The 27,944-nt window shown below is 41.8% G+C and overlaps 1 protein-coding gene across 4 annotated transcripts in view; it reads left to right on the forward strand.

Moving 5' to 3' along the window:
• Positions 1-27,944, forward strand: part of PAN2 (PAN2-PAN3 deadenylation complex catalytic subunit PAN2) — a 381,243-nt gene that overhangs the window by 16,935 nt on the left and 336,364 nt on the right. For all 4 annotated transcript variants that reach the window (XM_071685459.1, XM_071685467.1, XM_071685439.1 and 1 more), the window contains exons 5-6: positions 12,633-12,762; positions 25,828-26,024. In XM_071685459.1, the coding sequence (XP_071541560.1) occupies positions 12,633-12,762; positions 25,828-26,024 (327 nt within the window). The remainder of the gene's footprint in view (positions 1-12,632; positions 12,763-25,827; positions 26,025-27,944) is intronic.

The following is a 27,944-nucleotide window of genomic DNA, read 5'->3' on the forward strand; positions in this document are numbered from 1 at the left end:
GTCCGCAACAGCCACCCAGTTGTTTTTCCACACACACTCACCCAGTCTCTAGTTTAAACGGACTCAAGTTGTGAAGTTGTTCATTCATCAGAATATAGTCTGTACCTTGTAGAGCAACATCAAGGCTTAGAGACTTTATAGTGTTTTTGAATATAGATTGTAAATGCCATGTTATGAATTGTAGATGATTTTTGAAAGATGATTACCTTTTCTTTGAATAGATAGGAAGACTTCTCATATTTTTGTAGAGAAGTAGATCCCATAAATGTTAGGATGTTTTATGATTTGTATCACCAGAACAAATTGACCCTGATATTAAAATCAGTTTGTGTAACATCTGATCAGACCCATAACTTTATAAGAGAAGTAAATTTAGCTGTATTCTGTTCAGAAAACATCCTCAAAATTGTACCTTAAATCTTAAGATGGTGGAAGAAGTTTTGAAAGAGCTCTTTTTAGGACATCATAGTTATACTTGAAAGATGGTTAAGAATGTATTATTTGTCATATTATTTAGGCTATCAAAATAATTCTAGAAATATTATGGCATTAAGTTGGAGGTGTTAGTAATAATGAAATAGAATTACCTTCAGGGTGTAATCTTTTTGCCAATCATTTATTCATGGCATTCACATGTTAATGCATGCTAGCTTCCTATGAATGCCTTAAAACAACTGTGTGGTAAATGCATTCATGCTTTACATCTTGATATTGAAACTGATTGGTTAAACTCCTACATGATTCTGACAGGCACTTGGAACATTTCATGTTACCTTAGATGTTTGTAAGTACAGTGCATCATACAGTAATTGTTTGTACATTTATAAAAGGAACCTCCATTTTCTACAAAAAGCCTAGTTTGTCCCCATATACTGTCAAAGGTGATACATGGCTAAGATTTATTGTGGATATAAGCATATGACACTCTCTAGGGTGAGATCATCATACATCTGGTCCCTGAAACTAATGTTTCTAATGATGTGAGCACCATACATCCACAGCAGTGTGCCTCAGTCTGTACCTTGTAGAGCAACATCAAGGCATAGATTTTTTTTTTTTCTTTGTTGCTGTCTCCCGCGTTTGCGAGGTAGTGCAAGGAAACAGACGAAAGAAATGGCCCAACCCACCCCCATACACATGTATATGCATACGTCCACACACGCAAATATACATACCTACACAGCTTTCCATGGTTTACCCCAGACGCTTCACATGCACTGATTCAATCCACTGACAGCACATCAACCCCGGTATACTACATCGATCCAATTCACTCTATTCCTTGCCCTCCTTTCACCCTCCTGCATGTTCAGGCCCCGATCACACAAAATCTTTTTCACTCCATCTTTCCACCTCCAATTTGGTCTCCCACTTCTCCTCATTCCCTCCACCTCCGACACATATATCCTCTTGGTCAATCTTTCCTCACTCATTCTCTCCATGTGCCCAAACCATTTCAAAACACCCTCTTCTGCTCTCTCAACCACGCTCTTTTTATTTCCACACATCTCTCTTACCCTTACGTTACTTACTCGATCAAACCACCACACACCACACATTGTCCTCAAACATCTCATTTCCAGCACATCCATCCTCATCCATTTTTGCTTTCCAAGATAATGTTCTCGACTTCCACACATTCTTCAAGGCTCCCAGGATTTTCGCTTCCATGGTTCCATCCGCTGCCAGATCCACTCCCAGATATCTAAAACACTTTACTTCCTCCAGTTTTTCTCCATTCAAACTTACCTCCCAATTGATTTGACCCTCAACCCTACTGTACCTAATTACCTTGCTCTTATTCACATTTACTCTTAACTTTCTTCTTTCACACACTTTACCAAACTCAGTCACCAGCTTCTGCAGTTTCTCACATCAATCAGCCACCAGCGCTGTATCATCAGCGAACAACAACTGACTCACTTCCCAAGCTCTCTCATCCCCAACAGACTTCATACTTGCCCCTCTTTCCAAAACTCTTGCATTCACCTCCCTAACAACCCCATCCATAAACAAATTAAACAACCATGGAGACATCACACACCCCTGCCACAAACCTACATTCACTGAGAACCAATCACTTTCCTCTCTTCCTACACGTACACATGCCTTACATCCTCGATAAAAACTTTTCACTGCTTCTAACAACTTGCCTCCCACACCATATATTCTTAATACCTTCCACAGAGCATCTCTGTCAACTCTATCATATGCCTTCTCCAGATCCATAAATGCTACATACAAATCCATTTGCTTTTCTAAGTATTTCTCACATACATTCTTCAAAGCAAACACCTGATCCACACATCCTCTACCACTTCTGAAACCACACTGCTCTTCCCCAATCTGATGCTCTGTACATGCCTTCACCCTCTCAATCAATACCCTCCCATATAATTTACCAGGAATACTCAACAAACTTATGCCTCTGTAATTTGAGCACTCACTCTTATCGCCTTTGCCTTTGTACAATGGCACTATGCAAGCATTCCGCCAATCCTCAGGCACCTCACCATGAGTCATACATACATTAAATAACCTTACCAACCAGTCAATAATACATTCACCCCCTTTTTTAATAAATTCCACTGCAATACCATCCAAACCTGCTGCCTTGCCGGCTTTCATCTTCCGCAAAGCTTTTACTACCTCTTCTCTGTTTACCAAATCATTTTCCCTAACCCTCTCACTTTGCACACCACCTCGACCAAAACACCCTATATCTGCCACTCTATCATCAAACACATTCAACAAACCTTCGAAATACTCACTCCATCTCCTTCTCACATCACCACTACTTGTTATCACCTCCCCATTTGCGCCCTTCACTGAAGTTCCCATTTGCTCCCTTGTCTTACGCACTTTATTTACCTCCTTCCAGAACATCTTTTTATTGTCCCTAAAATTTAATGATACTCTATCTCCCCAACTCTCATTTGCCCTCTTTTTCACCTCTTGCACCTTTCTCTTGACCTCCTGTCTCTTTCTTTTATACATCTCCCACTCAATTTCATTTTTTCCCTGCAAAAATTGTCCAAATGCCTCTCTCTTCTCTTTTACTAATCTTACTTCTTCATCCCACCACTCACTACCCTTTCTAATCAACCCACCTCCCACTCTTCTCATGCCACAAGCATCTTTTGCGCAATCCATCACTGATTCCCTAAATACATCCCATTCCTCCCCCACTCCCCTTACTTCCATTGTTCTCACCTTTTTCCATTCTGTACTCAGTCTCTCCTGGTACTTCCTCACACAAGTCTCCTTCCCAAGCTCACTTACTCTCACCACCCTCTTCACCCCAACATTCACTCTTCTCGTCTGAAAACCCATACAAATCTTCACCTTAGCCTCCACAAGATAATGATCAGACATCCCTCCAGTTGCACCTCTCAGCACATTAACATCCAAAAGTCTCTCTTTCACGCGCCTGTCAATTAACACGTAATCCAATAACGCTCTCTGGCCATCTTTCCTACTTACATACGTATACTTATGTATATCTCGCTTTTTAAACCAGGTATTTATATATATATATATATATATATATATATATATATATATATATATATATATATATATATATATATACATTTTTTTTTTTTTTGCTTTGTCGCTGTCTCCCGCGTTTGCGAGGTAGCGCAAGGAAACACGAAAGAAATGACCCAACCCACCCCCGTACACATGTATATACATACGTCCACACACGCAAATATACATACCTACACAGCTTTCCATGGTTTACCCCAGACGCTTCACATGCACTGATTCAATCCACTGACAGCACGTCAACCCCGGTATACCACATCGATCCAATTCACTCTATTCCTTGCCCTCCTTTCACCCTCCTGCATGTTCAGGCCCCGATCACAGAAAATCTTTTTCACTCCATCTTTCCACCTCCAATTTGGTCTCCTCTCATTCATTTGCATTTTTTCCCTGTAATAATCGTCCAAATGCCTCTCTTTTCTCTCTCACTGATAATCTTACTTCTTCATCCCACCACTCACTACCATTTCTAATCAACCCACCTCCCACGCTTCTCTTGCCACAAGCATCTTTTGCACAAGCCATCACTGCTTCCCTAAATACGTCCCATTCGTCCCCCACTCCCCTTACCTATATATATATATTTTCTTTTCTCTTTCGTACTATTCGCCATTTCCCGCGATAGCGAGGTAGCGTTAAGAACAGAGGACTGGGCCTTCGAGGGAATATCCTCACCTGGCCCCCTTCTCTGTTCCTTCTTTTGGAAAATTGAAAAAAACGAGAGGGGAGGATTTCCAGCCACCCGCTCCCTCCCCTTTTAGTCGCCTTCTACGACACGCAGGGATTACGTGGGAAGTATTCTTTCTCCCCTACCCCCAGGGATATATATATATATATATATATATATATATATATATATATATATATATATATATATATATATATTATTTATTATTTATTTTGCTTTGTCACCGTCTCCCGCATCCGCGAGGCAGCGCAAGGAAACAGACGAAAGAAATGGCCCAACCCACCCCCACACACAATGTATACACATACACGTCCACACACGCAAATATACATACCTATACATCTCAATGTACACGTATATATACACACACAGACAAATACATATATACCCATGCACACAATTCACACAGTCTGCCTTTATTCATTCCCATCGCCACCTCGCCACACATGGAATACCATCCCCCTCCCCTCTCATGTGTGCGAGGTAGCACTAGGAAAAGACAACAAAGGCCCCATTCGTTCACACTCAGTCTCTAGTTGTCATGCAATAATGCCCGAAACCACAGCTCCCTTTCCACATCCAGGCCCCACACAACCTTCCATGGCTCACCCCAGACGCCCCACACGCCCCGACTCAATCCACTGACAGGTGGAAAGATGGAGTGAAAAAGATTTTGTGTGATCGGGGCCTGAACATTCAGGAGGGTGAAAGGAGGGCAAGGAATAGAGTGAATTGGAGCGATGTGGTATACCGGGGTTGACGTGCTGTCAGTGGATTGAATCAAGGCATGTGAAGCATCTGGGTTAAACCATGGAAAGCTGTGTAGGTATGTATATTTGCGTGTGTGGACGTATGTATATACATGTGTATGGGGGTGGGTTGGGCCATTTCTTTCGTCTGTTTCCTTGCGCTACCTCGCAAACGCGGGAGACAGCGACAAAGCAAAAAAAAAAAAAAAATATATATATATATATTTTATATATATATATATATATATATATATATATATATATATATATGCATATGTATATGTATATTTGGTTTGTCTCCCGTGTTAGCGAGGTAGCGCAAGGAAACAGATGAAAGAAATGGCCCAGCCCACCCACATACACATGTATATACATACATGTCCACACACGCAAATATACATACCTATACATCTCAACGTATACATATATATATGCACACAGATATATACATATATACACATGTACATAATTCATACTGTCTGCCTTTATTCATTCGTATCGCCACCTTGCCACACATTGAATAACAACCCCCTCCCTCCTCATGTGCGCGAGGTAGCGATACGAAAAGACAACAAATGCCACATTCGTTCACACTCAGTCTCTAGCTGTCATGTAATATTGTACCGAAACCACAGGACCCTTCCCACATCCAGGCCCCATAGAACTTTCCATGGTTTACCCCAGACGCTTTACTTGCCTTGGGTCAATCCACTGACAGCACATTGACCCTAGTATACCACATCGTTCCAATTCACTCTATTCCTTGCACGCCTTTCATCCCCCTGCATGTTCAGGCCCCGATCACTCAAAATCTTTTTCACTCCATCTTTCCACCTCCAATTGGGTCTCCCATTTCTCCATGTTCCCTCCACCTCTGACATATATATCCTCATGGTCAACCTTTCCTCTCCTCACTCATTCTCTTCATGTGGCCAAACCATTTCAAAACACCCTCTTCTGCTGTTTCAACTACACTCTTTTTATTACCACGCATCTCTCAAACCCTATTGTTACGTACTCGATCAAACCACCTCACACCACATACCTTCCTCAAGCATCTCATTTCCAGCACATCCACCCTCCTCTGCACAACTGTATCCATAGCCCACGCCTCGCAGCCACATAACATTGTTGGAACCACTATTCCTTCAAACATACCCATTTTTGCTTTCCGAGATAATGTTCTCAACTTCCACACATTCTTCAATGCTCCCAAAACTTTCGCCCCCTCCCCCACCCTATGATTCACTTCCCCTTTCATTGTTCCATCCGCTGCCAAATCTACTCCCAGATATATATATATATGTATACGTTGAAATTCTAGATTGATATTGGTAAAACTGAAAGTTGATGGAGAGAGATGGGTGATTAGTGGTGCATATGCACCTGGGCATGAGAAGAAAGATCGTGAGAGGCAAGTGTTTTGGGAGCAGCTAAATGAGTGTGTTAGTGGTTTTGATGCACAGGACCGTGTTATTGTGATGGGTGATTTGAACGCAAAGGTGAGTAATGTGGCAGTTGAGGGAATAATTGGTATACATGGGGTGTTCAGTGTTGTAAATGGAAATGGTGAAGAGCTTGTAGATTTATGTGCTGAAAAAGGACTGGTGATTGGGAATACCTGGTTTAAAAAGCGAGATATGCATAAGTATACGTATGTAAGTAGGAGAGATGGCCAGAGAGCGTTATTGGATTACATGTTAATTGATAGGTGCGTGAAAGAGAGACTTTTGGATGTTAATGTGCTGAGAGGTGCAACTGGAGGGATGTCTGATCATTATATTGTGGATGCGAAGGTGAAGATTTGTAGGGGTTTTCAGAAAAGAAGAGAGAATGTTGGGGTGAAGAGAGTGGTGAGAGTAACTGAGCTTGGGAAGGAGACTTGTGTGAGGAAGTACCAGGAGAGACTGAGCACAGAATGGAAAAAGGTGAGAACAAAGGAGGTAACGGGAGTGGGGGAGGAATGGGATGTATTTAGGGTAGCAATGATGGCTTGCGCAAAAGATGCTTGTGGCATTAGATGCGTGGGAGGTGGGTTGATTAGAAAGGGTAGTGAGTGGTGGGATGAAGAAGTACGATTATTAGTGAAAGAGAAGAGAGAGGCTTTTTGGCGATTTTTGCAGAGAAAAATGGAAATGAGTGGGAGATGTATAAAAGAAAGAGGCAGGAGGTCAAGGGAAAGGTGCAAGAGGTGAAAAAGAGGGCAAATGAGAGTTGGGGTGAGAGAGTATCATTAAATTTTAGGGAGAATAAAAAGATGTTTTGGAAGGAGGTAAATAAAGTGCGTAAGACAAGGGAGCAAATTGGAACTTCAGTGAAGGGGGCTATTGGGGAGGTGATAACAAGTAGTGGTGATGTGAGATGGAATGAGTATTTTGAAGGTTTGTTGAATGTGTTTGATGATAGAGTTGCAGATATAGGGTGTTTTGGTCGAGGTGGTGTGCAAAGTGAGAGGGTTAGGGAAAATGATTTGGTAAACAGAGAGGAGGTAGTAAAAGCTTTGCAGAAGATGAAAGCTGGCAAGGCAGCAGGTTTGGATGGTATTGCAGTGGAATTTATTAAAAAAGGGGGTGACTGTATTGTTGACTGGTTGGTAAGGTTATTTAATGTATTTATAATTCATGGTGAGGTGCCTGAGGATTGGCGATAAGAGTGATAAGAGTGATAAGAGGCAAAGGCGATAAGAGTGAGTGCTCAAATTACAGAGGTATAAATTTGTTGAGTATTCCTGGTAAATTGTATGGTAGGGTGTTGATTGATAGGGTGAAGGCATGTAAAGTGAATCAGATTGGGGAAGAGCAGTGTGGTTTCAGAAGTGGTAGAGGATGTGTGGATCAGGTGTTTGCTTTGAAGAATGTATGTGAGAAATACTTAGAAAAGCAAATGGATTTGTATGTAGCATTTATGGATCTGGAGAAGGCATATGATAGAGTTGATAGAGATGCTCTGTGGAAGGTATTAAGAATATATGGTGTGGGAGCCAAGTTGTCAGAAGCAGTGAAAAGTTTTTATCGAGGATGAAAGGCATGTGTACGTGTAGGAAGAGAGGAAAGTGATTGGTTCTCAGTGAATGTAGGTTTGCGGCAGGGGTGTGTGATGTCTCCATGGTTGTTTAATTTGTTTATGGATGGGGTTGTTAGGGAGGTGAATGCAAGAGTTTTGGAAAGGGGCAAGTATGCAGTCTGTTGTGGATGAGAGAGCTTGGGAAGTGAGTCAGTTGTTGTTCGCTGATGATACAGCGCTGGTGGCTGATTCATGTGAGAAACTGCAGAAGCTGGTGACTGAGTTTGATAAAGTGTGTGAAAGAAGAAAGTTAAGAGTAAATGTGAATAAGAGCAAGGTTATTAGGTACAGTAGGGTTGAGGGTCAAGTCAATTGGGAGATAAGTTCGAATGGAGAAAAACTGGAGGAAGTAAAGTGTTTTAGATATCTGGGAGTGGATCTGGCAGCGGATGGAACCATGGAAGCGGAAGTGAATCATAGGGTGGGGGGGGGGTGAAAATTCTGGGAGCCTTGAAGAATGTTTGGAAGTCGAGAACATTATCTCGGAAAGCAAAAATGGGTATGTTTGAAGGAATAGTGGTTTCAACAATGTTGTATGGTTTCGATGCGTGGGCTATGGAGAGTTGTGCGCAGGAGGGTATGTATGTGCTGGAAATGAGATGTTTGAGGACAATATGTGGTGTGAGGTGGTTTGATCGAGTAAGTAATGTAATGGTAAGAGAGATGTGTGGAAATAAAAAGAGTGTGGTTGAGAGAGCAGAAGAGGGTGTTTTGAAATGATTTGGTCACATGGAGAGAATGAGTTAGGAAAGATTGACGAAGAGGATATATATGTCAGAGGTGGAGGGAACGAGAAGTGGGAGACCAAATTGGAGGTGGAAAGATGGAGTGAAGAAGATTTTGAGTGATCGGGGCCTGAACATGCAGGAGGGTGAAAGGCGTGCAAGGAATAGAGTGAATTGGAACGATGTGGTATACCGGGGTCGACGTGCTGTCAATGGATTGAACCAGGGCATGTGAAGCGTCTGGGGTAAACCATGGAAAGTTCTGTGGGGCCTGGATGTGGAAAGGGAGCTGTGGTTTCGGTGCATTATTACATGACAGCTAGAGACTGAGTGTGAACGATTGGGGCCTTTGTTGTCTTTTCCTAGCGCTACCTCGCACACATGAGGGGGGGAGGGGGTTGTTATTCCATGTGTGGCGAGGTGGTGATGGGAATAAATAAAGGCAGACAGTATGAATTATGTACATGTGTATATATGTATCCATAAATGCTACATACAAATCCATTTGCTTTTCTAAGTATTTCTCACATACATTCTTCAAAGCAAACACCTGATCCACACATCCTCTAACACTTCTGAAACCACACTGCTTTTCCCCAATCTGATGCTCTGTACATGCCTTCACCCTCTCAATCAATACCCTCCCATATAATTTACCAGGAATACTCAACAAACTTATACCTCTGTAATTTGAGCACTCACTCTTATCCCCTTTGCCTTTGTACAATGGCACTATGCACGCATTCCGCCAATCCTCAGGCACCTCACCATGAGTCATACATACATTAAATAACCTTACCAACCAGTCAACAATACAGTCACCCCCTTTTTTAATAAATTCCACTGCAATACCATCCAAACCTGCTGCCTTGCCGGCTTTCATCTTCCGCAAAGCTTTTACTACCTCTTCTCTGTTTACCAAATCATTTTCCCTAACCCTCTCACTTTGCACACCACCTCGACCAAAACACCCTATATCTGCCACTCTATCATCAAACACATTCAACAAACCTTCAAAATACTCACTCCATCTCCTTCTCACATCACTACTACTTGTTATCACCTCCCCATTTGCGCCCTTCACTGAAGTTCCCATTTGCTCCCTTGTCTTACGCACTTTATTTACCTCCTTCCAGAACATCTTTTTATTCTCCCTAAAATTTAATGATACTCTCTCACCCCAACTCTCATTTGCCCTTTTTTTCACCTCTTGCACCTTTCTCTTGACCTCCTGTCTCTTTCTTTTATACATCTCCCACTCAATTTCATTTTTTCCCCTGCAAAAATCTTCCAAATGCCTCTCTCTTCTCTTTCACTAATAATCTTACTTCTTCATCCCACCACTCACTACCCTTTCTAATCAACCCACCTCCCACTCTTCTCATGCCACAAGCATCTTTTGCGCAATCCATCACTGATTCCCTAAATACATCCCATTCCTCCCCCACTCCCCTTACTTCCATTGTTCTCACCTTTTTCCATTCTGTACACAGTCTCTCCTGGTACCCCCCCACGCAGGTCTCCTTCCCAAGCTCACTTACTCTCACCACCCTCTTCACCCCAACATTCACTCTTCTTTTCTGAAAACCCATACAAATCTTCACCTTAGCCTCCACAAGATAATGATCAGACATACCTCCAGTTGCACCTCTCAGTACATTAACATCCAAAAGTCTCTCTTTCGCACGCTTGTCAATTAACACGTAATCCAATAACGATCTCTGGCCATCTCTCCTACTTACATAAGTATACTTATGTATATCTCGCTTTTTAAACCAGGTATGCCCAATCATCAGTCCTTTTTCAGCACATAAATCTACAAGCTCTTCACCATTTCCATTTACAACACTGAACACCCCATGTATACCAATCATTCCGTCAACTGCCACATTACTCACCTTTGCATTCAAATCACCCATCACTAGAACCCGGTCTCGTGCATCAAAACCACTAACACACTCATTCAGCTGCTCCCAAAACACTTGCCTCTCATGATCTTTCTTCTCATGCCCAGGTGCATATGCACAAATAATCACCCACCTCTCTCCATCAACTTTCAGTTTTACCCATATTAATCGAGAATTTACTTTCTTACATTCTATCACATACTCCCACAACTCCTGTTTCAGGAGTATTGCTACTCCTTCCGTTGCTCTTGTCCTCTCACTAACCCCTGACTTCACTCCCCAGACATTCCCAAACCACTCAACCAGAGTTGATAGAGATGCTCTGTGGAAGGTATTAAGAATATATGGTGTGGGAGGCAAGTTGTTAGAAGCAGTGAAAAGTTTTTATCGAGGATGTAAGGCATGTGTACGTGTAGGAAGAGAGGAAAGTGATTGGTTCTCAGTGAATGTAGGTTTGCGGCAGGGGTGTGTGATGTCTCCATGGTTGTTTAATTTGTTTATGGATGGGGTTGTTAGGGAGGTAAATGCAAGAGTTTTGGAAAGAGGGGCAAGTATGAAGTCTGTTGGGGATGAGAGAGCTTGGGAAGTGAGTCAGTTGTTGTTCGCTGATGATACAGCGCTGGTGGCTGATTCATGTGAGAAACTGCAGAAGCTGGTGACTGAGTTTGGTAAAGTGTGTGGAAGAAGAAAGTTAAGAGTAAATGTGAATAAGAGCAAGGTTATTAGGTACAGTAGGGTTGAGGGTCAATTCAATTGGGAGGTAAGTTTGAATGGAGAAAAACTGGAGGAAGTAAAGTGTTTTAGATATCTGGGAGTGGATCTGGCAGCGGATGGAACCATGGAAGCGGAAGTGGATCATAGGTTGGGGGAGGGGGCGAAAATCCTGGGAGCCTTGAAGAATGTGTGGAAGTCGAGAACATTATCTCGGAAAGCAAAAATGGGTATGTTTGAAGGAATAGTGGTTCCAACAATGTAGTATGGTTGCGAGGCGTGGGCTATGGATAGAGTTGTGCGCAGGAGGATGGATGTGCTGGAAATGAGATGTTTGAGGACAATGTGTGGTGTGAGGTGGTTTGATCGAGTAAGTAACGTAAGGGTAAGAGAGATGTGTGGAAATAAAAAGAGAGTGGTTGAGAGAGCAGAAGAGGGTGTTTTGAAATGGTTTGGGCACATGGAGAGAATGAGTGAGGAAAGATTGACCAAGAGGATATATGTGTCGGAGGTGGAGGGAACGAGGAGAAGAGGAAGACCAAATTGGAGGTGGAAAGATGGAGTGAAAAAGATTTTGTGTGATCGGGGCCTGAACATGCAGGAGGGTGAAAGGAGGGCAAGGAATAGAGTGAATTGGAGCGATGTGGTATACAGGGGTTGACGTGCTGTCAGTGGATTGAATCAAGGCATGTGAAGCGTCTGGGGTAAACCATGGAAAGCTGTGTAGGTATGTATATTTGCGTGTGTGGACGTGTGTATGTACATGTGTATGGGGGGGTTGGGCCATTTCTTTCGTCTGTTTCCTTGCGCTACCTCGCAAACGCGGGAGACAGCGACAAAGTATAAAAAAAAAAAGTGTATATGTATATGTCTGTGTGTGTATATATATGTGTACATTGAGATGTATAAGTATGTATATTCGCGTGTGTGGACGTGTATGTATATATACATGTGTATGTGGGTGGGTTGGGCCATTTCTTTCGTCTGTTTCCTTGCACTACCTCGCTAACGCGGGAGACAGCGACAAAGCAAAATAATGATAATAAAGATGTTGAAATGTATAGGTATGTATATGTGTGTGTGTGGACGTGTGTGTATATACATGTGTATATCGGTGGGTTGGGTCATTCTTTCATCTGTTTCCTTGCAGTATCTCACTAATGCGGGAGACAGTGACAAAGTATAATAAAATAGAATAAAATGATCATCTGTTAATTGAAATATTGTTTTCCACCAACAGATCACCACAGTTAGAGAATATGCAGTGTATGCTTCAGCTGGGAGGAAACTTTTCTCACAGATTGCTGTTGGGAGGACACCAGAGCTCTATGGTTGAATTTGACCTCACACGCTTGGAACAGACTAGATGTGTAAGTTTCTTTTTTGAATAATAGAAATTACTGCTTCATATGTTAGGTCAATCTTGTGTCATTATCTTTTTAGTCTAGCAAATAATATGTTTGCATTATTCAGCCATGATGTTTTTACCTACCAGTAATATATAATTTAGTTACCTGTAGGTTCTTGACTCCATCAAATTTAAATTCTTGTTAATGATGAAAACGTATTAGGATACATAAAATTATTATATTATTATACTTTGTCGCTGTCTCCATCATCAGGAAGATAGTGCAAGGAAACAGACGAAAGAATTGTCCAACCCACCCACATACACATGTATATACATAAATGCCCACACATGCACATATACATACCTATACAGACATATACATATATACACATGTACATATTCATACTTGCTGCCTTCACTCATTCCCGTCGCCACCGAGCCACACATGAAATTGCACCCCAATCCCCCCATGTGCGTGGGAGGTAGTGCTAGGAAGGGACAACAAGGGCCACATTCGTTCACACTCGTCCTCTAGCTGTCATGAGTAATGCACCGAAACCACAGCTCCCTTTCCACATCTAGGCCCCACAAAACTTTCCATGGTTTACCCCAGACACTGAACATAACCTAGTTCAATCCATTGACAACACGTTGACCCCAGTATGCCACATTTTTCCAATTTACTTTATTCCTTGCACGCCTTTCACCCTCCTGTATGTTCAGACCCTGATCGTTCAAAATCTTTTTCACTCCATCCTTGCACCTCCAATTTGGTCTCCCACTTCTTTTCTCTCCACCTCTGACACATATATCCTCTTTTTCAATCTTTCCTCGCTCATTCTCTCCATTTGACCATACCATTTCAGTACACCCTCTTCTGCTCTCAACCACACTCGTTATTACCACACATCTCTCGTACCCTTCCATTACGTACTCAAACCACCTCACACCACTTATTGTCCTGAAACATCTCCTTTCCAGCACATCCACCCTCCTCTGCACAACCCTATCTATAGCCCATGCCTCGCAACCATATAACATTGATGGAACCACTATTCCTTCAAGCATACCCATTCTTGCTCTCTGAGATAATGTTCTGGCCTTCCACACATTCTTCAATGCTCCCAGAACCTTCGTCCCCTCCCTACCCTGTGACTCGCTTCTGCTTCCATGGTTCCATCCACTGCTAAATCCACTCCCTGATATCTAAAACACTTCTCTTTCTCCAGTTTTTCTCCATTCAAACTTACCTCCCAGTTGACTTGTCCCTCACCCCTACTGAACCGTATAACGTTGCTCTTATTAACATTTACTCTCAGCTTTCTTCATTCACACACTTTACCAAACTCAGTCACCAGCTTCTGCAGTATCTCACCCGAATCAGCCACTAGAGCTGTATCATCAGCGAACAACAACTGACTGACTTCCCAAGCCCTCTCATCCACAACAGACTGCATATTTGCCCCTCTCTCCAAAACTCTTGCATTGACCTCCCTAACAGTCCCATCCATAAACACATTAAACAACAATGGAGACATCCCCCACCCCTACTCCAAGCTGACTTTCAGTGAGATCTAATCACTTTCCTCTCTTCCTACTTGTACACATACCTTACATCCTTGATAAAAACTTTTCATTGCTTCTAGCAACTTACCTTTCACACCATATATTCTTGATACCTTCCAAAGGGCATCTTTATCAGTTCTCTCATATGCCTTCTCCAGATCCATAAATGCTACATACAAATCCATTTGTTTTTCTAAGTATTTCTCAAATACATTCTTCAAAGCAAACACCTGATCCACACATCCTCTACCATTTCTGAAACCACACTGCTCTTCCCCAAACTGATGCTCTGTACATGCCTTCACCCTCTCAATCAATATTTATTTATTTTTTTTATTTATTTTGCCTTGTCACTGTCTCCCGCATTAGTGAGGTAGCACAAGGAAACTGACGAAAGAATGGCCCAACCCACCAACATACACATGTATATGCATATACGTCTACACACGCAAATATACATACCTATACATCTCAATGTATACATATATATACACACACAGACATATACATATATACACATGTACATAATTCATAGTCTGCCTTTATTTATTCCCATCACCACCCCGCCACACATGGAATAACAACACCCTCCCCCCTCATGTGTGCGAGGTAGCGCTACGGAAGGACAACAAAGGCCTCATTCATTCACACTCAGTCTCTAGCTGTTATGTAATAATGCACCGAAACCACAGCTCCCTTTCCACATCCAGGCCCCACAGAACTTTCCATGGTTTACCCCAGACGCTTCACATGTCCTGGTTCAATCCATTGACAGCACGTCGACCCCGGTATACCACATTGTTCCAAAACACCCTCTTCTGCTCTCTCAACCACACTCTTTTTATTTCCACACATCTCTCTTACCCTTACATTACTTACTCGATCAAACCACCTCACACCACATATTGTCCTCAAACATCTCATTTCCAGCACATCCACCCTCCTGCGCACAACTCTATCCATAGCCCACGCCTCGCAACCATACAACATTGTTGGAACCACTATTCCTTCAAACTTACCCATTTTTGCTTTCCGAGATAATGTTCTCGACTTCCAAACATTCTTCAAGGCTCCCAGAATTTTTGCCCCCTTCCCACCCTATGATTCACTTCCGCTTCAATGGTTCCATCCGCTGCCAGATCCACTCCCAGATATCTAAAACACTTTACTTCCTCCAGTTTTTCTCCATTCAAACTTACCTCCCAATTGACTTGACCCTCAACCCTTCTGTACCTAATAACCTTGCTCTTATTCACATTTACTCTTGAATTTCTTCTTTCACACACTTCACCAAACTCAGTCACCAGCTTCTGCATTTTCTCACATGAATCAGCCACCAGCACTGTATCATCAGCGAACAACAATTGACTCACTTCCCAAGCTCTCTCATCCACAACAGACTGCATACTTGCCCCTCTTTCCAAAACTCTTGCATTCACCTCCCTAACAACCCCATCCATAAACAAATTAAACAACCATGGAGACATCACACACCCCTGCCGCAAACCTACATTCACTGAGAACCAATCACTTTCCTCTCTTCTTACACGTATACATGCCTTACATCCTCGATAAAAACTTTTCACTGCTTCTAACAACTTGCCTCCCACGCCATATATTCTTAATGCCTTCCACAGAGCATCTCTATCAACCCTATCATATGCCTTCTCCAGATCCATAAATGCTACATACAAATCCATTTGCTTTTCTAAGTATTTCTCACATACATTCTTCAAAGCAAACACCTGATCCACACATCCTCTACCACTTCTGAAACCACACTGCTCTTCCCCAATCTGATGCTCTGTACATACCTTCACCCTCTCAATCAATACCCTCCCATATAATTTACCAAGAATACTCAACAAACTTATACCTCTGTAATTTGAGCACTCACTCTTATCCCCTTTCTCTTTGTACAATGGCACTATGCAAGCATTCCGCCAATCCTCATGAATCATACATACATTAGATAACCTTACCAACCAGTCAACAATACTGTCACCCCTTTTTTAATAGATTCCACTGCAATACCATCCAAACCTGCTGCCTTGCCAGCTTTCATCTTCTGCAAAGCTTTTACTACCTCCTCTCTTTTTTACCAAATCATTTTCCCTAACCCTCTCACTTTACACACCACCTCGACCAAAACACCCTATATCTGCCACTCTATCATCAAACACATTCAGCAAACCTTCAAAATACTCACTCCATCTCCTTCTCACATCACCACTACTTTTTATCACCTCCCCATTTGCCCCCTTCACTTAAGTTCCTATTTGCTCCCTTGTCTTACGCACTTTATTTACCTCCTTCCAAAACATCTTTTTATTCTCCCTAAAATTTAATGATACTCTATCACCCCAACTCTCATTTGCCCTCTTTTTCACCTCTTGCACCTTTCTCTTGACCTCCTGCCTATTTCTTTTATACATCTCCCACTCATTTGCATTTTTTCCCTGCAAAAATCGTCCAAATGCCTCTCTTTTCTCTTTCACTAATAATCGTACTTCTTCATCCCATCACTCACTACCCTTTCTAATCAACCCACCTCCCACACTTCTCATGCCACAAGCATCTTTTGCACAAGCCATCACTGCTTCCCTAAATACATCCCATTCCTCCCCCACTCCCCTTACCTCCTTTGTTCTCACCTTTTTCCATTCTGTACTCAGTCTCTCCTGGTACTTCCTCACACAAGTCACCTTCCCAAGCTCACTTACTCTCACCACTCTCTTCACCCCAACATTCTCTCTTCTTTTCTGAAACCCCTACAAATCTTCACCTTCGCATCCACAAGATAATGATCAGACATCCCTCCAGTTGCACCTCTCAACATATTAACATCCAAAAGTCTCTCTTTCACGTGCCTATCAATTAACACGTAATCCAATAACGCTCTCTGACCATCTCTCCTACTTACATACGTATACTTATGTATATCTCGCTTTTTAAACCAGTTATTCCCAATCACCAGTCCTTTTTCAGCACATAAATCTACAAGCTCTTCACCATTTCCATTTACAACACTGAACACCCCATATATACCAATTATTCCCTCAACTGCCACATTACTCACCTTTGCATTCAAATCACCCATCACTAGAACCCGGTCTCGTGCATCAAAACCACTAACACACTCATTCAGCTGCTCCCAAAACACTTGCCTCTCACGATCTTTCTTCTCATGCCCAGGTGCATATGCACCACTAATCACCCATCTCTCTCCATCAACTTTCAGTTTTACCCATATCAATCTAGAATTTACTTTCTTACACTCTATCACATACTCCCACAACTCCTCTTTCAGGAGTAGTGCTATTACTTCCGTTGCTCTTGTCCTCTCACTAACCCCTGACTTTACTCCCAAGACATTCCCAAACCACTCTTTACCCTTGAGTTTCGTTTCACTCAGAGCCAAAAGATCCAGGTTCCTTTCCTCAAACATACTACCTATCTCTCCTTTTTTCTCATCTTGGTTACATCCACACACATTTAGACACCCCACTCTGAGCCTTCAAGGAGGATGAGCACTCCTCATGTGACTCCTTCTGTTTCCCCTTTTAGAAAGTTAAATACATGGAGGGGAGGGTTTCTGGCCCCCCGCTCCCATCCCCTTTAGTCACCTCCTACGACACGTGAAGAATGCGTGGGAAGTATTCTTTCTCCCCTATCCCCAGGGATAATCATTACCCACTCGGTCAATACCCACCCATGTAATTTCCCAGGAATACTCAACAAACTAATACCTCTGTAATTTGAGCACTCACCTTTATCCCCTTTGCCTTTGTACAACGGCACTATGCATGCATTCCGCCAATCTTCAGGCACTTCACCATGAACCATACATACACTGAATATCCTCACCACCCAGTGAACAACACAGTCACCCCCTTTTCTTTAATAAATTCCACTGCAGTACCATCCAAACTAGCTGTCTTGCCAGCTTTCATCCTCTGCAAAGCTTTTACTACCTCTCCTCTGTTTACCAAACCATTCTCCCTGACCCTCTCACTTTGCACACCACCTTGGCCAAAACACCCTATAACTGCCACTCTATCATCAAACACATTCAGCAAACCTGCAAAATACTCACTCCATCTCCTCACATCACCAGTACTTGTATTACCTCCCCATTAATATTTTTACTGATGTTTCCATTTGTTCTCTTGTCTTACCTACTTCCAAAACATCTTTTTATTTACCCTAAAATTTAACGATAATCTCTCACCCCAACTCTCATTTTCCCATTTTTCACCTCTTGCACCTTTCTCTTGACCTCCTGCCTCTTTCTTTTATACATCTCCCAGTCATTTGCTCTATTTCCCTGCAAAAATCATCCGGATGCCTCTCTCTTCTTTTTGCTAACAATCTTAATTCATCATCTCACCACTTACTACCCCTTCTACTACTTCTTCGTCCCAACAATCATAACTCTGCCCACCTCCTACCTTTCTCATGCCACAGGCATCTTTTGCGCAAGCCATCACTGCTTCCCCAAATACATCCTATTCCTCCCTCTTTCCCCTTACGTCATTTGCTCTCACCTTTTTCCATTCTGCACTCAATCTTCCCTGGTACTTCCCCGCACAAGTCTCCTTTCCAAGCTCACTTACTCTCATCACTCTCTTCACCCTAACATTGTCTCTTCTTTTCTGAAAACCTCTACAAATCTTCACCTTCGCTTCAACAAGATAATGATCAGACATCCCTCCAGTTGCCCCTCTCAGCACATTAACATCCAAAAGTCTCTCTTTCATGCGCCTATCAATTAACATGTAACCCAATAATGCTCTCTGGCCATCTCTTCTACTTACATGTGTATACCTCTGTATATCTATCTTTTTAAACCAGGTATTCCCAATCACCAGTCCTTTTTCAGCACACAGATCTACCAGCTCTTCACCATTTCCATTCACAACACTGAACACCCCATGTACACCAACTATCCCCTCAACTGCCACATTACTTACCTTTGCATTTAAATCACCCATCACTATAACCTGGTCTTGTGCATCAAAGCTGCTAACACACTCACTCAGCTGCTCCCAAAACACTTGCCTCTGATGATCTTTCTTCTCATAACTAGGTGCATATGCACCAGTAATCATCCATTTCTCTCCACCCACTTTCAGTTTTACTCATATCAATCTAGAGGTTACTTTCTTACACTCTATCTCATACTCACAACTCCTGCTTCAGGAGTAGTGCTACTCCTTTTGCTCTTGTCCTCTCACCATCCCCTGTCTTTACTCCCAAGACATTCCCAAACCGCTCTTCCCCTTTACCCTTGAGCTGTTTCACTCAGAGCCGAAACATCCAGGTTCCTTTCCTCATACATACTACTTATCTCTCCTTTTTTTCTCATCTTGGTTACATCCACATACATTTAGACACCCCAATCTGAGCCTTCGAGGAGGATGAGCACTCCCCGCATGACTCCTTCTTCTGTTTCCCCTTTTAGAAGGTTAAGGTACAAGAAGGGGAGGGTTTCTAGACCCCCGCTCCCGTTCCATTTAGTCGCCTTCTACGACACATGTGGAATGCGTGAGAAGTATTCATTTTCCCATATATCTTAATCTAATTATAAAGTTAATGTGCTGAGAGGTGCAACTGGAGGGATGTCTGATCATTATCTTGTGGAGGCTAAGGTGAAGATTTGTATGGGTTTTCAGAAGAGAAGAGTGAATGTTGGGGTGAAGAGGGTGGTGAGAGTAAGTGAGCTTGGGAAGGAGACTTGTGTGAGGAAGTACCAGGAGAGACTGAGTACAGAATGGAAAAAGGTGAGAACAATGGAAGTAAGGGGAGTGGGGGAGGAATGGGATGTATTTAGGGAATCAGTGATGGATTGCGCAAAAGATGCTTGTGGCATGAGAAGAGTGGGAGGTGGGTTGATTAGAAAGGGTAGTGAGTGGTGGGATGAAGAAGTAAGATTATTAGTAAAAGAGAAGAGAGAGGCATTTGGACAATTTTTGCAGGGAAAAAATGCAATTGAGTGGGAGATGTATAAAAGAAAGAGATAGGAGGTCAAGAGAAAGGTGCAAGAGGTGAAAAAGAGGGCAAATGAGAGTTGGGGTGATAGAGTATCATTAAATTTTAGGGAGAATAAAAAGATGTTTTGGAAGGAGGTAAATAAAGTGCGTAAGACAAGGGAGCAAATGGGAACTTCAGTGAAGGGCGCAAATGGGGAGGTGATAACAAGTAGTGGTGATGTGAGAAGGAGATGGAGTGAGTATTTTGAAGGTTTGTTGAATGTGTTTGATGATAGAGTGGCAGATATAGGGTGTTTTGGTCGAGGTGGTGTGCAAAGTGAGAGGGTTAGGGAAAATGATTTGGTAAACAGAGAAGAGGTAGTAAAAGCTTTGCGGAAGATGAAAGCCGGCAAGGCAGCAGGTTTGGATGGTATTGCAGTGGAATTTATTAAAAAAGGGGGTGACTGTATTATTGACTGGTTGGTAAGGTTATTTAATGTATGTATGACTCATGGTGAGGTGCCTGAGGATTGGCGGAATGCGTGCATAGTGCCATTGTACAAAGGCAAAGGGAATAAGAGTGAGTGCTCAAATTACAGAGGTATAAGTTTGTTGAGTATTCTTGGTAAATTATATGGGAGGGTATTGATTGAGAGGGTGAAGGCATGTACAGAGCATCAGATTGGGGAAGAGCAGCATGGTTTCAGAAGTGGTAGAGGATGTGTGGATCAGGTGTTTGCTTTGAAGAATGTATGTGAGAAATACTTAGAAAAGCAAATGGATTTGTATGTAGCATTTATGGATCTGGAGAAGGCATATGATAGAGTTGATAGAGATGCTCTGTGGAAGGTATTAAGAATATATGGTGTGGGAGGCAAGTTGTTAGAAGCAGTGAAAAGTTTTTATCGAGGATGTAAGGCATGTGTACGTGTAGGAAGAGAGGAAAGTGATTGGTTCTCAGTGAATGTAGGTTTGCGGCAGGGGTGTGTGATGTCTCCATGGTTGTTTAATTTGTTTATGGATGGGGTTGTTAGGGAGGTAAATGCAAGAGTTTTGGAAAGAGGGGCAAGTATGAAGTCTGTTGGGGATGAGAGAGCTTGGGAAGTGAGTCAGTTGTTGTTCGCTGATGATGCAGCGCTGGTGGCTGATTGATGTGAGAAACTGCAGAAGCTGGTGACTGAGTTTGGTAAAGTGTGTGAAAGAAGAAAGTTAAGAGTAAATGTGAATAAGAGCAAGGTAATTAGGTACAGTAGGGTTGAGGGTCAAGTCAATTGGGAGGTAAGTTTGAATGGAGAAAAACTGGAGGAAGTAAAGTGTTTTAGATATCTGGGAGTGGATCTGGCAGCGGATGGAACCATGGAAGCGGAAGTGAATCATAGGGTGGGGGAGGGGGCGAAAATCCTGGGAGCCTTGAAGAATGTGTGAAAGTTGAGAACATTATCTTGGAAAGCAAAAATGGGTATGTTTGAAGGAATAGTGGTTCCAACAATGTTGCATGGTTGCGAGGCGTGGTCTATGGATAGAGTTGTGCACAGGAGGATGGATGTGCTGGAAATGAGATGTTTGAGGACAATGTGTGGTGTGAGGTGGTTTGATCAAATAAGTAACGTAAGGGTAAGAGAGATGTGTGGAAATAAAAAGAGTGTGGTTGAGAGAGCAGAAGAGGGTGTTTTGAAATGGTTTGGGCACATGGAGAGAATGAGTGAGGAAAGATTGACCAAGAGGATATATTTGTCGGAGGTGGAGGGAACGAGAAGTGGGAGACCAAATTGGAGGTGGAAAGATGGAGTGAAAAAGATTTTGTGTGATCAGGGCCTGAACATGCAGGAGGGTGAAAGGAGGGCAAGGAATAGAGTGAATTGGATCGATGTGGTATACCGGGGTTGACGTGCTGTCAGTGGATTGAATCAGGGCATGTGAAGCGTCTGGGGTAAACCATGGAAAGCTGTGTAGGTATATATATTTGCGTATGTGGACGTATGTATATACATGTGTATGGGGGTGGGTTGAGCCATTTATTTCGTCTGTTTCCTTGCGCTACCTCGCAAACGCGGGAGACCGGCAAAAAAAAAAAAAAATTTCTACTCACTAAATGGAAGCTTCTACAATTAGTTAATGCAGGTAATGTTGAATTTATTTAGGCAAATTAAAGGAAATGGATAGATTGGAGGGCTTTTTTAGTTATATATGAAGTTAGAGGATGCTGAAAGCAAATGAGAGTAAAAGTAAAACTTTTCTGATGGAAATGAATAGGATTTCATTACGTTTGTTGGACTGATATCTGTAGGTGAGTTTTGGTGTTTAAAAGTAGACTTAACTATGGAGGATAGTGGAAAAGTTGAAATTGAGAGTAAATAGTGCAAGGGAGAAAAATTGGAGGTGTACTGAAAGACCTGATGACTGGAAAAGATTTAAGTGCAGGATGCTCAAGAAGCTTGCATAATGGAGTCCTTTTTCCAACTCTTAAGTATGAATGTGAAACCCAAGTTTATATAGGTCAAGATAAGTAAAAGAATAAGAGCAGTAGTGATGGAGAACTTGCTTTTTATGGTTGGAATTAGAATTGATAAAGAAGGAAAATATGAGGATTTTTGGGGTGAAGAGATCATTAGAATGTTGCATTAATAATTATTCACTGTAACACAATTTTTATGTTTATACATAAAAAATTGAGAAAAAGGCTATTATTCCATTCAGATTTTACTTTTGTGACTAGGACAATGATATTTTGAACTTTACCCATTTCCAGTTGAACAACAGGTTAATTTGCACATTTTTATTCACCTAAATTTAGAAAAATAACACCTATGAATCAAAATTACTATGCATTTATACTAATGTTAAACAAGAGTGATCACAAGAGACTTAGAAAAGAGTAGTTTTTCAAGATTTATGATCGTACTGTAAATTGCTTTCACGAATCATACACCAAATATAATCTTACTTCATGTTCTTGTTATATGTTCCTTGGTAGTGGCATTCAAAGTCCAGTATATCCTAATGGAAGCACTTAGCTCTCCGAATATGCAACGCTCCCATGTTCTTGAAATTATCAAGGTGAGCGTCAAGGATATGGACTTTAAGGGGCATCCTGTATCCTGCAGCCCATTTTGCCATCGCTCTTCACCATAGACTCAAGCTGCTGCACATAGCTTTTGGCCTTGTGATTGTTCAGGAAGCCCAGAGCCACTGCAACAAAGCTGCACCGAGCTACTTTCTCCTTCCAAGTGAGCTTCTTAGGGAATTCCTTGCACTCCAGGATCTTTTTTATCTGTGGTCCAGCAAAGACACCGGCTTTGACCTTTGTCTCAGACAGCTTAGGGAAGAAGTCTTGAAGGTACTTGAAGGCTGGAGGCTCCTTATCTAGAGCTGTGACAAATTGTTTCATAATGTAATTTTATGTGCAGTGGTGGCATCAACACCTTATGTGGTCCACCAGTGGCTCCTACTTGACGTTCATCCCCACAAAGAATTTGTTCCACTGTGGCCAGTCCTACCTTTGGTAGTGTACCATGGTGTCCCTGCTGTCCCAAAGGCAAAGATAGTAAGGAAACTAGGTAAAACCTCCTTGGAGACCCATCAGGAATGCCACCATTTTAAAGTCTCTGATGACCTTCCAGCTGTACTCATCATACTGCAAGACATCTAGCAAGGTCTTGTCACTGTTGTATTCTTCTTTGAGGTGCACCGAGTGAGCCAGGGGAAGAGATGGGTACTTGTTCCTGTTATGGAGCAGCACAGTTTTGAGGCTCCTGGATGAGCTGTCAATGAAAAAGTGCCACTCATTCGGTTTACAAGCTATTCCGATTGCCTTGAACAGACTTGTGACATTGTCATAGAAGTAGAGCCCATCTTGATAAATAAGGAAGTTGGAAAAATCTAGGTGACACTTCTTCTGATCTGGGATTTGTACGCATTCATCTGAGTTCCACTGCTTGAGCCTAGATGTCAAAAGCTCATCATTGGATTTTGTGAGACCAAGATCTCTGATCAAGTCATTGAGGTCTTTCAGTTAGGTTAGTATGGGTTTCTCTCCTTTGCTGCAACTCTGAAATTGTAATCTGGATCTACATCATCTACCTCCCCTTCTGACTTGCTGGTTTGTTCTGATGACAGCTGCTATCTCTCCAGAGGAGTAGGTAGGGGGAGTTCAGGGCCATATGGTACTGGGGCAATGGATGATGGACGGTCCAGATACGTGATAGCAGGTGCAGTCTTGCCAATCCAATGTTTGGAAGGGTCCACTGTGCAGAAGTAGCAATTGCTTGAGTGGTCTTTGGGTTTCCACCAAATTCTTGGGATACCAAACTTTATGTTTCTCTTTTCCCCACTGTACCATCCTGCAAAAGATCAATAGGAAATTGTGATTAAGATAAAAAAATCATACTTTTGTTTATAAATTTATTTCACCCATAACTAATGTGTAAGAGATTCTCTCAACATATTCCATATATGATATTTTTTCTGTAACATTGAAAATATGAAATTTTTATTTTAGATTTTAGAAATTCTGAAAGAATTATATAAAATTCTGCCATCCAAATGAGCATCAGTTGTCTATTGTAACTTCCAGGGTTTTTTAGCAGTGCTCGCAGGTGAAATGAAGTGACCAGAATTTGTCTTGATCTCATGCAGGCATGTGGAAATATGCCTTGTAGGCCTTTTTCGCTCTTGTTTTGATAGATTGGCCGCAGACTTAGCAAAATGCATCTGCCAGATGCTTGCAACCTCTAGATTCCATCTCAGAAAAATGTATGTATATGCATCCACTTAGCCAGCTAGATATAAACTGAACATGTTGGCATAATGCCCTTATATGTATACTACTAGTTACATTACTGGAAACTTCTACAAGGTTCTATATCAGCTACTCAGTACTGAATCTATCTGGCTGTTCTGAAAAATAGGTGAATTTCAAAATATCATAGTCCCGGTCACAAGAGCAAATTTTCAAGGGAATGATAGCCATTTTCTATACTTTTTAGGCATAATCAATTAGAAAATAACACTTATTACCCAGGAACAAAAAAGTAAAAAGTTGTTAACACTGTAATCATTGCAGATGTTGTGATCAGGTATCTAATGATGCATTAATGATAATCAATGGAGATGTTATGAATATGTAAAGTGTATGGCAGATGTTAAGTTAGTCTAGAAGATATGTATAGCAGTACATATGAATTTTTAAAGAGGAATTGGAGATTATGGAAGAGAGTCAGTTAGGATTTGGTTTATTTCAGATGAAGGTGTCAGAGAAACAATGCATGATTATAAGCAGTTAGAGAATTTTGGGTAGAGAGATGGTATGAAGGAAAATGTTGGTCTTACATGAGAAATCGTCTTAGTTTACAAATTGAACATGTAAGAAGCATTTACAGAAGGGCACAGAAGTTTCATATTTCACTTTAATTTGCTGGGTATGGGTTAAAGATGTGTATGAATGATTTAAGAGTTTGTGTGTATGTTCATCCAGTGGAAATAGGGAATTTGATATTAGTCAACAAAATCCAGGTACTTCCATTGATTAACTCATTCTGTTATCTCAGCACCAGGTTGGGGAGCAGGGTTGTGTGATTCTCCGTGATCATCCGAGATTTGTCTGTCATGGTGATCTCACAGGAAGGATAGTACTTCATGATCCTCGAACAATGCGCCAGGAGCACTCTTTTCAAGCCCACACTGGCAGTCTTTCTGATTTTGATGTTTTAGGAAATTATATAGCCACATGTGGATTCTCAAATAGGTATGTTGAAAGTGTATGATTTTTACAGTTGAATTGTTTACAATTCCAGGACCCCTTTCTTGGAGTTCCTGCAGCTTTAAGACCATGTTACACATGGAAGTAGAGTGAGGAGGGCAGATCCCCTCCATCTACACCATTGTTTCTTAATATTTATAGAAATCTTCTACTTTTGTTATTATTAAACTGTAAGTTCTTCATGCCTGCACACCTTAGGACAGTTCATACTTGTTTGCCATTTCCCAACTTTGTTAGACAACACCAGGGACATGTGAAGAAAGGCTGTATTTGCTTGCATCCATTCTCTAGCTGTCAAGTGAAGGGTGTGGAAACCACAGCCTCATATCTACAACCAGGCCCCTTTTTGTGGTTTTTCCCAGCTGCTTCATGTGCCCTGGTTCAGTTCATTGACAGCATGTTGCCCACTGTATACCATATTGCTCCAGTTCATTCTATCCTGTGCACACCTTTCACTCCTACACATTCAAGCATCAGGCATTCAAAATCTTTTTCACTCCATCCTTCCATCTCCTATTTCTTCTCATTCTGATTCTTCCCTCCATTTCAGACAGTGTCAACCTTTCCTCACTCATTCTCACCATATGTCCGAATCATTTCGATGCACCTTCTGCTTTCTCAACCATTCTCCTTCCGTTACCACACTTCTTTTGCCCTTTCATTACTTACTCAATCAAACCACCTAACACCACACTCTCTCATTTACACTCTATTACCACACTTCTTTTACCCTTTCATTACTTACTCAATCAAACCACCTCACACCACATACTGTCCTCATTTTCCAGCACATCCATCCTCCTCCACACAACCCTGTCTATGTTCCATGCCTCACAACCATATGATGTTAGTGGAACTATTAATCCTTTGAACACACCCATTTTTGCTCTTTGAGATGACGTTCTCTCTTTCCACACATTTTTCATTGCTCCTAGAACCTTTCCCCCTCCCTCACCCTATAACTTACCTCTGCTTCCATGGTTCCATTCACTGCCAAATCCACTCCCAGATATCTAAATCATTTCACTTCCTCCAATTTTTCTCCATTCAAATTTATATCTCAACTAACTTGTTAATATGCTGAGAGAGGCAGCTGTTGGGATGTCTGATTACTATCTTGTGGAGGTGAAGGTGAAGGTTTGTAGAGGATTTCAAAAAAGAAGAATGTTGGAGAGAAGAGAGTGGTGAGAGTGAGTGAGCTTGGAAAGGAGACGTGTGTGAGGAAGTACTAAGAGATTTTGAGTGAAGAAAGGCAAAAGGTGAGAATGAATGAAGCAAGGGGAGTGGGTGAGGAATGGGTGTATTTAGGGAAGAGTAATGGCATGTGGAAGAAATACATGTAGCAAGAGAAAGGTGGGAGGTGGGCAGTTTAGAAATGGTAGTGAGTGGTGGGATGAAAAAGTAAAGTTGTCAGTGAAATAGAAAAGAGAAGCATTTGTATGATACTTGCAAGGAAGGAATGTAAATGACCGGGAGATGTATAAGAGAAAGCGGCAGGAGGTCAAGAGGAAGATGCAAGAGTTGAAAAAGAGGGCAGGTGAAAGTATGGTGAGAGAGTATCATTAAACTTTAGGGAGAATAAAAAGATGTTTTGAAGGAGGTAAATAACTTTTGTAAGACAAGAGAACAAAATGGCAACATTGGTGAAGGGGCAAGGGGGAAGTAATAAAAGGTAATGATGAAGTGAGGAGGAGATGGAGTTAGTATTTTGAAGGTTTGTTGAATGTGTGTGATGATAGAGTGGCAGATATAGGGTGTTTTGGTCATGATGGTGTGCAGAGTGAGTTAGTCAGAGAGAGTGGTTTGGTGAAGGGAGAAGAGGTGGTGAAAGCCTTGCTGAAGATGAAATCTGGCAAGGCAGTAGGTTTTTATGGTATTGTAGTAGAATTTATTAAGAAAGGGAGT

The sequence above is a fragment of the Panulirus ornatus genome, chromosome 3 (genome assembly GCF_036320965.1).
Source record: "Panulirus ornatus isolate Po-2019 chromosome 3, ASM3632096v1, whole genome shotgun sequence".
In the NCBI taxonomy this organism is placed as follows: Eukaryota; Metazoa; Arthropoda; class Malacostraca; order Decapoda; family Palinuridae; genus Panulirus; species Panulirus ornatus.